At 43.4% G+C, this 13,082-nt stretch overlaps 1 protein-coding gene across 1 annotated transcript in view; it reads right to left on the bottom strand.

The window, feature by feature from the left end:
* LOC121541970 (A disintegrin and metalloproteinase with thrombospondin motifs 2) overlaps nt 1-13,082 on the bottom strand; it is a 59,170-nt gene that overhangs the window by 45,662 nt on the left and 426 nt on the right. Inside the window, exons 2-3 of the mRNA XM_041851381.2 lie at nt 11,800-12,224; nt 4,091-4,259 (exon numbers count right to left, since the gene is read on the bottom strand). Coding sequence (XP_041707315.1) covers nt 4,091-4,259; nt 11,800-12,224 — 594 coding nt within the window. The remainder of the gene's footprint in view (nt 1-4,090; nt 4,260-11,799; nt 12,225-13,082) is intronic.

Raw genomic sequence — 13,082 nt, 5'->3', positions numbered from 1 at the left:
CCAGTTCCTGCCAATATCCAGCAACTTTGCACAGCCATTGAAGAGGAGGGGGACAACATTCCACAGGCCACAATCAACAGCCTGATCAACTCTATGTGAAGGAGATGTGTCGTGCTGCATGAGGCAAATGGTGGTCACACCAGATACTGACTGGTTTTCTGATCCACGCCCCTTCCTTTTTTGTAAGGTATCTGTGACCAACAGATGCATATCTGTATTCCCAGTCATGTGAAATCCATAGATTAGGGCCTAATAAATATATTTCAATTGACTGATTTCCTTATATGAACTATAACTCAGTAAAATCTTTGAAATTGTTGCATGTTGCGTTTATATTTTTGTTCAGTGTATATAAATAAATAAACAAAGGAAATGTGTTAGAAACAATCCTTATGGTATGCAGTATACACACCCCAACCACTAAACAAGATGTAGTCCGAACATCTAAGACAGCACAGGACTTTGTACAGAGTGAAGCAGGGACGTCTGGAGCATCTACAGAAGCGGCTGTCAAAAAAAAAATCACCGTCCAACAGCCATTAGTCAAAGGACAAACGGAGATGACTTTCAATGAAAAACATGTGTAGTGGTGAAACAGACACACACACTTCAGTAGAAGAAATGACAGTTCCATGTAATTTCTGCGAGCCATGACACCCACCATCTTAGATTATTCTGAAATTGTTTCTTTGTCTTATGAGAATTTGTGTATAACAATCCAACTTGGCAGAATGCCCGGAATACATATGTCTTTCGTATAGTATAGTCTTTTAGAGTAGACTAGAACTACTCAAAAAAAAAACTACAAATTTGAAGTGACTGAGAAACACGTCTAGCCTCCCAATATCCTCAGGCTGAGCTCCGTGGTTGGAACTGAAGTGACATGTGAATCCCTTTTATAACTTTATCACGTCTTTATCCACCCACGCAGATTACTGTATCTTCTATCTGCTCAGTGTGGGGAGTTTATGTGAACTCTGACCCCTGAGGAGGAAATGGACAGGGTGAAATGGGAGTCATGGCGGGGGGTAAATAGTTTGATGATTAGACCATGAACTAGAGAGAAACAAACATTCCACCATACTGTACTTTCCCATCCAGCGAGAATCCTTTATTATAAGTCTAATGACTGCATACTGTAGAGATCCATTTAAGAAAGAAAAAGTGGAACATTTGGTTAATTCGAGTTTAGCAGCCTTTGCTTTGTCCTACTATGGGCGTTGAACTATCCTCCAGTCTGATTTGCTCTGTAGAGACATGCCAGAGAGTGTATTTACGTGTGTATCAAATATAATGACAGCTTATGTATACAGTGAACTAAAGATTGCATTTTAGAATCAGGCAACACTTAAAATCAGAAAAAACTCATGTTAAATTAAATGCTTTCTCTGGATAGCATTCATTTTGTTAATCAGGCTAGACCAGGAGAACTTGGAGGGCATGGAGAGGGATACATTTGTTTTCTCTATGCACAATAATGCAGAATTCACTGCCAGTTCAATAGATATTCCAAGAGGGACACAAATTGAATGTCTAGAAGAGACCCACATAAGGCTTATCAGCATTCAGCACTCAGGAAGCTGAAGAAATGTTGCTTGGCACCAAAAACCCTCACAAACTTTTACAGATGCACAATTGAGAGCATCCTGTCTGGCTGTATCACCGCTTGGTACGGCAACTGCACCGCTCGCAACTGCAGGGCTCTCCAGAGGGTGGTGCGGTCTGCCCAACGCATCACTGGGGGCAAACTACCAGCCCTCCAGGACACCTACAGCACCCGATGTCACAGGATGGCCAAAAAGATCATCAAGGACAACAACCACTCGATCCACTGCCTGTTCACCCCGCTATCATCCAGAAGGTGAGGTCAGTACAGGTGCGTCAAAGCTGGGACCGAGAGACTGAAAAACAACTTCTATCCAAGTCCATCAGACTGTTAAATAGCCATCACTAGGAGGCTTCCACCCGGTTATGTAACCCTGCACCTTAGAGACTGCTGCCCTATGTACCATATCTTTTTTTTTTTTTACATTTTAGTCATTTACCAGACGCTCTTATCCAGAGCGACTTACAGTTATAGTGAGTGCATACATTATTATTATTATTATTTTTTTTTTATACTGGCCCCCCGTGGGAAACGAACCCACAAACCTGGCGTTACATAGACTTGAAATCACTGGCCACTTTAATAAATGGAACACTAGTCAGTTTAATAATGTTTACATATCTTGCATTACTCATCTCATATGTACAGTTGAAGTCAGAAGTTTACATACACCTTAGCCAAATACATATAAACTCAGTTTTTCACAATTCCTGACATTTAATCCTAGTAAAAATTCCCTGTCTTAGGTCTGTTAGGATCATCACTTTATTTTAAGAATGTGAAATGTCAGAATAATAGTAAAGAGGATGATTTATTTCAGCTTTTATTTCTTTCATCACATTCCCCGTGGGTCAGAAGTTTACATACACTCAATTAGTATTTGGTAGCATTGCCTTTAAATTGTTTAACTTGGGTCAAACGTTTCGGGTAGCCTTCCACAAGCTTCCCACAATAAGTTGGGTGATATTTGACCCTTCCTCCTGACAGAGCTGGTGTAACTAAGTCAGGTTTGTAGGCATCCTTGCTCGCACACACTTTTTCAGTTCTGCCCACACATTTTCTATAGGATTGAGGTCAGGGCTTTGTGATGGCCACTCCAATACCTTGACTTTGTTGTCCTTAAGCCATTTTGCCACAACTTTGGAAGTATGCTTGGTGTCATTGTCCATTTGGAAGACCCATTTGTGACCAAGCTTTAACTTCCTGACTGATGTCTTGAGATGTTGCTTCAATATATCCACATAATTTTCCTTCCTCATGATGCCATCTGTTTTGTGAAGTGCACCAGTCCCTCCTGCAGCAAAGCACCCCCACAGCATGATGCTGCCACCCCCGTGCTTCACGGTTGGGATGGTGTTCTTCGGCTTGCAAGCACCCCCTTTTTCCTCCAAACATAACAATGGTCATTATGGCCAAACAGTTCAATTTTTGTTTCATCAGACCAGAGGACATTACTCCAAAAAGTACTATCTTTGTCCCCATATGCAGTTGCAAACCGTAGTCTGGCTTTTTTATGGCGGTTTTGGAGCAGTGGCTTCTTCCTTGCTGAGCGGCCTTTCAGGTTATGTTGATATAGGACTCGTTTTACTGTGGATATAGATACTTTTGTACATGTTTCCTCCAGCATCTTCACAAGGTCCTTTGCTGTTGTTCTGGGATTGATTTGCACTTTTCGCACCAAAGTACGTTCAACTCTAGGAGAGTTCTTGGCTGATTTCTTTTGATTTTCCCATGATGTCAAGCAAAGATCCACAGGTACACCTCCAATTGACTCAAACAATGTCAATTAGCCTATCAGAAGCTTCTAAAGCCATCATATCATTTTCTGGAATTTTCCAAGCTGTTTAAAGGCACAGTCAACTTAGTGTATGTAACCTTCTGACCCACTGGAATTGTGATACAGTGAATTATAAGTGAAATAATCTGTCTGTAAACAATTGTTGGAAAAATTACTTGTGTCATGCATAAAGTAGATGTCCTAACCGACTTACCAAAACTATAGTTTGTTAACAAGAAATTTGTGGAGTGGTTGAAAAACGAGTTTTAATGACTCCAACCTAAGTGTATGTAAACTTCCGACTTCAACTGTATATACTGTATTTTATACTATTCTACTGTATCTTAGTCTATTCCCCCCTGACATTGCTCGTCCATATATTTATGTATATATTCTTAATTCCATTGCTTTACTTAGATTTGTGTGTATTGGGTATATGTTGTGAAATTGTTAGATGTTACTTGTTAGATAATACTGCACTGTCGGAGTTAAATTTAGAAACACAAGCATTTCGCTATTACCCGCAATAACATCTGCTAAACATGTGTATGTGACCAATACATTTGGTTTTGATTTGATTTGATTTAAAGTTACAGATGATGACGACCTGTGAAGGCGACCTATGACCTATGACCTATCATCATGTCTCCTGATAGTCAGAAAAAAGCATGCAGGTTCTGTAGAGGTGTATCTGAAGTTCCTCTTACCTCGGCGGTAAGAGTCCGCTGTTTGACTGACAGGGGGTCTCTTAATGGCAGAGGAGCGATAAACGATGTGATGTCGTCCGTCTCCGCCCTCCTCCTCCCTCGCCCCACCCACTCGGTGCTCCAGGGGTTCGATGAAGAACTCCTCCCGCCCCGTGCGGATCATTCCTGCCTGAGAGAGATGAGATGAGAAGGGGGTTGGACTCTACAATCACAAGCGTCTAACTGGAAAAAACAACAACTTTAAATAACACTTTGAGAATAACTTAATTGATAAGGGAAATGCACAATAATCAATATCTCCACCACTTTGAAGCTCGGCCAGAAGAGAGGACAACATTGAGAAGTACAAATGACATGAGACTGCAAAGAGACATGAGTTGATCACTATGGGGCCAATTTAGATCAACCAACTGATCAACAATTTAGGTCAGCCAAAACAGCGGTACTAATGCTTTCATAAATGCAGACAGCCAAAATGTGGCGTGACAGCCCAAACCAGGTGGCCCCCTATCCTGTGTCTGACCTGGAGAACGGGGAACGAGGAAGAGGAGGGATGCGAATGTAAACTTTAAAACACACTGAGACTGGAACAGTCAGGTCTGTTCAGGGTCAGCACAATACTGCTCCTCTCTCTGACCCCGAACCACTGAGCTAGAGACGGGCTGCTGAGGCTGCCATTTAACAGCCTCCTGGGAAATATTACACAAGGAGCTGTCACATCCTCCCGAGGTATAATTACCAAGGAAAGGTCCGGACTCTGCATAAATTGATACCAGCAGTTACACCTCGGTCAGCCAGCTTTCTGAGCCACTGTGAAGTCAAACTTAACCTGCCTTACCACGCAGCATGGCTAAGTACACATCCTCCACTCAGAAAAGCAGTTGCTCAGTCACCTCACCTCAGGAACTCTAGAACTCGAACAGCTGATTAGAGTCATGCTCGGGAATAAAGGACTTAATATGAAAGATTCTACCCTGGGCTGGAGGAAAGATGCACATACCTCAGTCTTGAAAGCAAGAATTTCCATTCTCCCACGTGACAGGGAAGGCTTTCTTTTCCTGCAGCAACTTTATATATAATATATTAAACAATGGTGCAAGACTGGGGTTTTTGCAGACTAACTTTTTCCATTTGGCTACACTGTGATAGACATCCAAACCCTCAATCTAAAATCAAACTCTTCAACAACAAATAACTTTCCCAGATGTCAAATCCTCTCTTGCCAATTGAAAATCGTAAACTAACATTTGAGGGATCAACTTCACTTAACAATCACAAATAAATCACTAGCTCTCACTACCAGCTTTACTGTCAGAAATATTCTACAGTGTCAACACAGTTGGATCAGTGGTTGTGTGGGTATGCTACCTGATTAGTGGTATTATACCCACACGACTCTTTAGCTGTAAAATGGCATAAAAATTGTAAATCTTTACAGGAGCAATGATGGATAAGTTAGCATAAACCATGCTGGTGCAGAATCTTATTGAAGATGTGATCCAGCTTCACTGTCACATTGAAAACTCTGGCTCTTCCATAAGCCTGAGAGGCTCCGAAGCCTGCCTGGCCTGGCCTGGCCTGCCAAGAGTGAAATGGGAGAGCAGAGCCTAAGAGAGAGGGCCTGAGCAGCTCCGTCCCGGTTTCCAGCTCAGAGTCAGGCCTGCCTGCTGTCTTGTTAAGAGACTGGTCGCCCCGGGAGACCTGCTGTTCATACCCTAACTTTTCAGTGTTCAGTGTGTGTGTGGCGTGTGGTGTGTGTGTGTGTGTGTGTGTGTGTGTGTGTGTGTGTGTGTGAGGGGGCAGGAAAATACATTAATCCAGAGGTAGTTATGTCTGTAGGGAGGAGGAGGAGGAGGAGGAGGAGGAGCACAAAGCCTGCATGACATGTTCCAAATGAGAGGCAGGCAGAGCAGAGCTCTCACTCATGACAACTTTGCCTTGTTGCCAGCGTTCTGTCTGTCTGTCTGTCTGCCTGCCTGCCTGCCTGTCTGTCTGTCTGTCTGTCTGTCTGTCTGCCTGTCTGTCTGAACGGGGGTGGAAGCATGTGAGCACTACCTTAGCTCTCACAATGGACAGCTCTTTGTGAAATGACAGATAATGTATACTGCAGCTAAGTACAGCTCTTTGAGGTAATGACAGCTTTCACAGGGTTGACAATAGTAATCTTTTCCAGTTGATATGAATGAAAGAGCCATGGTAAAACCTCCATCCCTCTAACCCCGGGTAATAAACTCTCCATTTTCACTGCTGGGTTTATATTTCAGTGGAAGGGCCATGGAAAGGAGAAAATACTGTGTTTAAACTGGAAATAAAGTGGATGAGTTGTTTCCCAATGGCATCGTCTCCACACACTATGTGTTGGAAAGGGAAGATTAAGAAGACTAAACGGGGCCATATCCATAATCCTTGATTAAGAAACATATTTCTGTTGCACAACAGCATGACCTCATGTTCCGTGTCAATAGTTTCCATTGCAAAAAGGCCAAAAGTGTTTAAAAACTTGCCATGTTGACTCACAGTATTCAGTGTTAGTTGCCATTGGACAGGTCGTTGGTTTACATGACCTTCACTCACACTGCTCCAAAGAAGGGATTTCTAAAGTTCCTCAAGCTTCCTTTCAACCTTAAATTTAATCATGATACTGTGTTAATTTTCAGCCTTTTCAACATAATCTAACACATTATCAATCGATTACATTCAATCAAATCTGAGATTAGGTGTTTTGTGCCAGTTGTTATTGTGGCAAGTGAAATGGACACCCAGATTGTGCCACCAAATCTCTGAGATTCAAGGATTAATGAGTCCTGGAGCAAACTTCATTTTGATCCTGAGTTGGATACAGTATAAAGTCAAGAATTAACATAAACAAGTCAAAATCGTCAGTTTCAAATAAATAAAATATCATCAACCATGTTCATTTTCAAGCCTGGCAAGAATCAAAGGTGCTATTATGTGCAGGCCAAAGCCACTTGTGATTTGATGTTCATCCCAGTAATCTCCTTCATTTCTCTGTTGACCACTGGCAACAGTAATGTAGGACATCAGAGAGAGTAGAAACTGAAACCCCTTCTGGGCTGCCTCCCTTCACTCTTCATTACAAGCTGTCATTCAAACTCAGCAGCAGCGGAGCCCTACTAACATGTGTCAGGAATCAACACAACCACATCAATATTCATATCAACACACGACCATAAAAGCCCAATAAAACAAGAACTATATCAAGTGAAATATACTCTAGTCTGGTCTCCCTCTCTCTTGCACGCACGCACGAACGTACGCACACACGCACACGCACACGCACACGCACACACACACACACACACACACACACGTTAAAATGTCCTGGATCATCGGGTCAGACCTGACATGTATTGACTGCCTTCAGAATTCTCTTGATTAACATCCACGGAACACTGCTGTTTTCATTTTGGAGAATGCACCTCCTGCAGGGATTGGACGAGCCAGGTGGCTGACATCACATGTCCTACTGTAACTACAGACAGATCAGGAGGGAACCATCAAGACCCAATCTCCTCTTCTTCATTCCCAACCATCCCTTTCACATTGCATTTTGGATGGAGCCACACTCAACCCTTTGTCCATGAGCGCCCGGAGACGCTTTTCCTTTTAACGTTTTTCTTTGTAACATCTTTCTATCCAGGTCACACTCCTCCTACTCACCATGAAATACATAAACAACTCTAAATGCTAAGGTGTCAGTCATGGAATTCTTCCAAACGCTATATATATATATATATATATATATATATATATATATATATATATATATATATATATATATTTAATCTGTGTAAATGGACTGAGTCTCATGGCACCGAAAGAAAGCTGACACAGAAGCAAACAAAAACCAAACATGACAAGACATTTATTGGCTTCCATGTTTGTGATGAGAGAGTTTTGTTCTCTAAGGAGGTCAGCTGTATTCAGGTGTGTAGACCTGTTCTCTACAGCAGAGTCTTCCAGTTCAAAGATCCTCTTTTCACTCCAGCTGGGCCTGTTCTCGCAACTATAAATCCTGACAAGAGCGTCAATATGTCACTTTGAAACGTTAATGTAACACGCAGCCTGCTGGACTGGGCCTTCAGCCAGATGGACTGGGCCTTCAGCCTGATGGACTGGGCCTTCAGCCAGATGGACTGGGCCTTCAGCCAGATGGACTGGGCCTTCAGCCAGATACAATTAGGACTGAGGTTTCCATCCACACTCAAACAGAAACGGATCTAAACTCCTGCGGAGAGGAAAGGAAGTGTGCCGGTGCAGTCACAGTGGGTTCCCCACTTTGTCCTTCCAATGGAATAATCAAAGGCCACAGCTACTCCATAGAGACCGGAGCCAGGGGATTCTGGAATGGCCCTACCTGACAAGTGTTCCTCTTTCACCCCGCTCCACGGCCCGCTCAACACCACAAAGAGAGTGGCTCCTATTGGCCCAAACCAGGGAGAGGGGCGACAGATGGCTGAAACAGTGAGCCCTGGTCCAACATTGATTTGAGAAGGCTCAGAGGTCGTGTAAGTCAGGACACAGCTCCAAACACCCCAGCCACATACGTGCCAGAGGAGCAAAATGAACAACTTGATTATAGCATAAAAGTGAACCCAACTAAATAAGTGACATCCAGCGCTTGTGTTGAGAAAAGACCCCTGGGATGACTTTAGAAAGGTTGCATCTTCATTACTAGGTTATACACAGCTGACATAGGCTATATCGTGCAAAGGCTGAAGGATTTCCAACCAACACAGAAACCATCCCAGCGCAAAATTGATTAACTTCCTGAACTTTTGGGCAGCATGAGGTCTGTATGGGATTATGGTTCTTTGGTGGCTTGATTGCAAGTTGGATAAGACTAACAGCTGTTCTTACTGTTTGTAGTACAGCAGGCTTTCTTAAACTATGGGTCGGCACCCAAAGTGGGCCCTGGGCATGTGAGAGGTGGGTCGTGATTTGTGTCATTGGAGGACGATTTGGGTCACGGTAGGATGGTCAATTTCTCATTCGGGTCTCGAGCTATAAAAGTTTAAGAACCCCCGTAGTAGAGGATTGACTGCTCTGATATCATAACACAGAGAAAGTTATATATAAGTTATATTTAATTATAATTCAGCAATGCAATGCATGCAATGCATCTCTGGAACAAGGTCATGCAGGACAGATCACACAGAGAAGGGATGAGGGACAATAATAGAGAGATATCACACAGATACAGACTTTAAACTGACAGGCTGACCCCTCAGGACAAATTGCATAAGAGGGTGGTTTCCATGACAACGGTCTGTAGCCAAGGCCACAAAAGATTTGCTCAGGCCACCCAATCTAACCTAGCCTGGGTATCAGTCTCTTTAGCTAATCCACTCCCTGTACGCCACGTCATGTGCCAAGGAGACTATCCTTTCTGCCATCTTTAAATATTAACATTCTATCATTAATGAGCTCGAGGAGAACAGAGGATTTGATCCTGATTCGATCACCCTCACAGCTATCCTCCAATCACAACGATTATGCACATTTTTCTACACAGAACACGTTGGTATCCGGTTGCTAAGCAACTGTTTTTTGTTTATTCAGATGCTCACATCTAAATTCTCAAACTAAATACATACTGCAATTCCAACCACAAAATGCCTCTGCAATTCCAACCACAAAATGCCTCAAAATACAACTGACTTTGTTATAAATTCTCATTTCGAAGCTCCACATGATGTCATGGAAAATATTAATGTTATTACCAACAACCAATGAGCAACTCTGCCGTAAATCCAGCGCATATTGAACATTGAGATTGCCGAAAGATCAGTCTTTTTTTGGCAATGACAAGGACTGGCAAGGAGTGGAATGATAGCTAAAGAGACTGGTACTCAGACTAAATCTAACCTAAGAGGCCATACCAACACATCACTTTTTTTCTGAGAATCATTTGGTGGATGTCACTTCCTCCTACAGACACTATGGCAATGGCAACAGCTTGTGCCTCTGCTTGTAGGGCATCACTTACTCATTTGTCCCTTAGCAGGGGTCCGGTACCAGCATCATGCCCCTGCCCTTCTCAGTGCAGCAGCCTGCTCTGGACCGTATTCATAAAGCATCTCGGAGTAGGAGTGCTGATCTAGGATCAGCTTTATATTTTTTATCATAATGAATACACGGGGGGCCTGATCCTAGATCAGCACTCTTTCCTTCTCTGAGACACTTTCTGTAGACGGGCTTCGCTCTGCTGCAGTCTGCTAATGCTGATACACATGCATGGCCTGCAGTACCAATGACCCAGGACTTACAGCTTGGTAGTAGAATCTCATAAGCATTCAATCATTCAACAGTATTTATCTTTCAGGAGGAGGAGCTTAGTGAGTGTGAAGCTTGGAGGAGGAGGAGCTTAGTGAGTGTGAAGCTTGGAGGAGGAGGAGCTTAGTGAGTGTGAAGCTTGGAGGTGGAGGAGCTTAGTGAGTGTGAAGCTTGGAGGTGCAACTTATCCTAAAAATCGTTTCACCCTTTTTTGTAGTCATGTGGTCATGTATCGACACTGCATAAATATGACGCATGTGTCTCTCCACTGTATATGCTTTGTCTACTAATGATCAGAAGGTAGGAGGGGGCATGACAATAGCACACTACATGCTGTATAACCTAGCTATAGTATGTAGACCAAACCTATGTGGACCGAGGGATTGAAATAGAAAACCTACAGCGGTCTGGTCACAACACTGTACAGTACTGGGTCTGGACATGCTCTGGCGCTATGTGTTCCAAGCAGAGAAATGGAACACTCCTCACAGAGAAAAAATAGTAATTCAAATCACTCACGGACAGACACTCGCCAATGAGACTATCCATGTTTGAAGACCGGTCTTTCTCTTGACAGTTGTTTTCTGACACTGTAATCTGAACCAGGGTCTGATCATAACACTGCAGTGTGATTTGTCCAGGGGACATGGGAAACAACACGGTGTAAAGAGAGAAAATCACAGTGGTGTCTTTTTCTAACAAATTGTTTCTTTATCGCTAATTCTAAACGCAGACTTGTCTGAAACCTACCTTGAGAGAGTAATAGTGTGTGTGTCTCTAAGGAGCATATTTAATTAAACAGAGGGGATTTCGGCCAACCTATTTCATGTGATCATTAAGGAGATGTGGTTTATTTCCTGCAGGGTGGGCGGGAGAGGGGATGGGGATGAAGCAGCTGCCTGAGATATGAAGCGTTAACCTCCAGGGACTAAAACCTCCCCTGGGCCTCCCACCTTCAACAGCACAGAGACCTGCATGCTGAATACTGCCACCCTGCCTGGTGGAGACCGACCAGCAATGACCTGCATGCTGAATACTGCCACCCTGCCTGGTGGAGACCGACCAGTAATGCCAAGCAGGGAGAAGTTTGTTTTATTTTGAGATTACTGCTTTATTTATTTTATTTTTTACAATCCTCTATTTTGATGCAGACCATATGAAAAACATCTGCCTACATCGAAAATAATCTCAGTCCTTCTGTGCAATGATACACAACCATAACAATGTGCCAGAGCAGGGGTTCCACTTTCCAATCTCTCCTGCCTCTTGGATGACCTAAGTCTAGCCATCTTTATTACTATGGCATTGCCCCCTCTGTCTATCAACTGAAGCTACCTAATCCGTTCTACAGGCGTACTAGCAGTGTAATAACTATACATGAGGGATATATTTATCAACGGTGCAGCACTTACCAGGCCATCACAGTTGCTGATAGCGACGGACGTGTCCCTGACATTGGTGACCTCTCCTACATAAAAGCAGTCGCTGTCCCGTAGAGGTTCGTAGCGGGTCTGGCTGCCCTCCTCGTGCCACTCCAGCTTAGCTCCGGGGGCCACCAGCCTGGAGTTGAGGCGCAGGTGCAGGTGAAGCTCCCGGCCAAACACAGTGACATTGTAGAAGAGTGTCTCCCTGTGCCTGGCTGTGCCCTCTCCTTCCTCCAGGTCTACATGGCTGGGGTCTGAGGCAGCTGCAGCCTCTCTTCTCCAGCGTCTGTGGGCCTGCTGCTGCTGGCTGTCAAGCTGAGGTGCGGAGACAGCACCTGAGAGGAAACGGCCCTCTGCGTCAGTGTTCACAGGCCTCACCACCCCATACTCACTCAGGACATGCTGCAGAGACTCTGTGTGCACAGGGAGAGACAGTCACACACTGATCAATACACACACACACTGATCAATACACACACACACACACACACACAGATCAATACACACACAATCATGCATAGGAGCTCAGATGAGCACAAACACACGCACACAGTCACACGCGCGCACCCACGCGTACACGCTTTACTATCTAAATAGCATGGGTAAATAAATAAATATGCTGGGTCTCACTTGATAAACATGACATCATACAATGTGAATCTGTGAATATAGCACACACGTGAATATAGCTCACACCATATCAAATAAACCACAGGCAACAATAAACCTGGACAATAGGCCTATCAAACATCTTTTTAAACTTCGGTGTGCCAATTGCCAAAGTGTTCACGCCGGTTCACGGCGCGCAGATGAGCATGCGTCTTTACACGGTATGTAGGTAGGCAGACTATCATTCTTTGTAAATCATAACAAACGCGTCCAAGTTCACAGCCATGGATATCCTATTAAATGACTATTAGTCATTCCAAATTCTATGTTTACAGCAAGACTACGCAAGACTGCATTTATCAGCAAAACTGCATCCATCACTTTGTCGACTTCAGACTACGCAGGGAAGTACATATGTCAAGATAGTGTGATGATTAAAGCTGTCAACTTGAAATAATCGAGATCGTAATTTTAAGTATAAAATGAAATTGAAGCGTCAAGTTTAATTTAATTCCAATCATTTATTTTACAAGTCAAAAACGTAAGTTCTTATTTGGAGAGGTCGTTGTTGTTAGTCTAACTAATAGCCTAACTGCTGTAAAAACTTCAACAATACATTTGGAAATTCAGGACTAATCAATAGTGATCAATCTGCCATTGGA

This window comes from Coregonus clupeaformis, unplaced genomic scaffold (genome assembly GCF_020615455.1).
Source record: "Coregonus clupeaformis isolate EN_2021a unplaced genomic scaffold, ASM2061545v1 scaf0627, whole genome shotgun sequence".
Lineage (NCBI taxonomy): Eukaryota > Metazoa > Chordata > Actinopteri > Salmoniformes > Salmonidae > Coregonus > Coregonus clupeaformis.
This window is presented reverse-complemented; position numbering and strand designations above follow the sequence as displayed.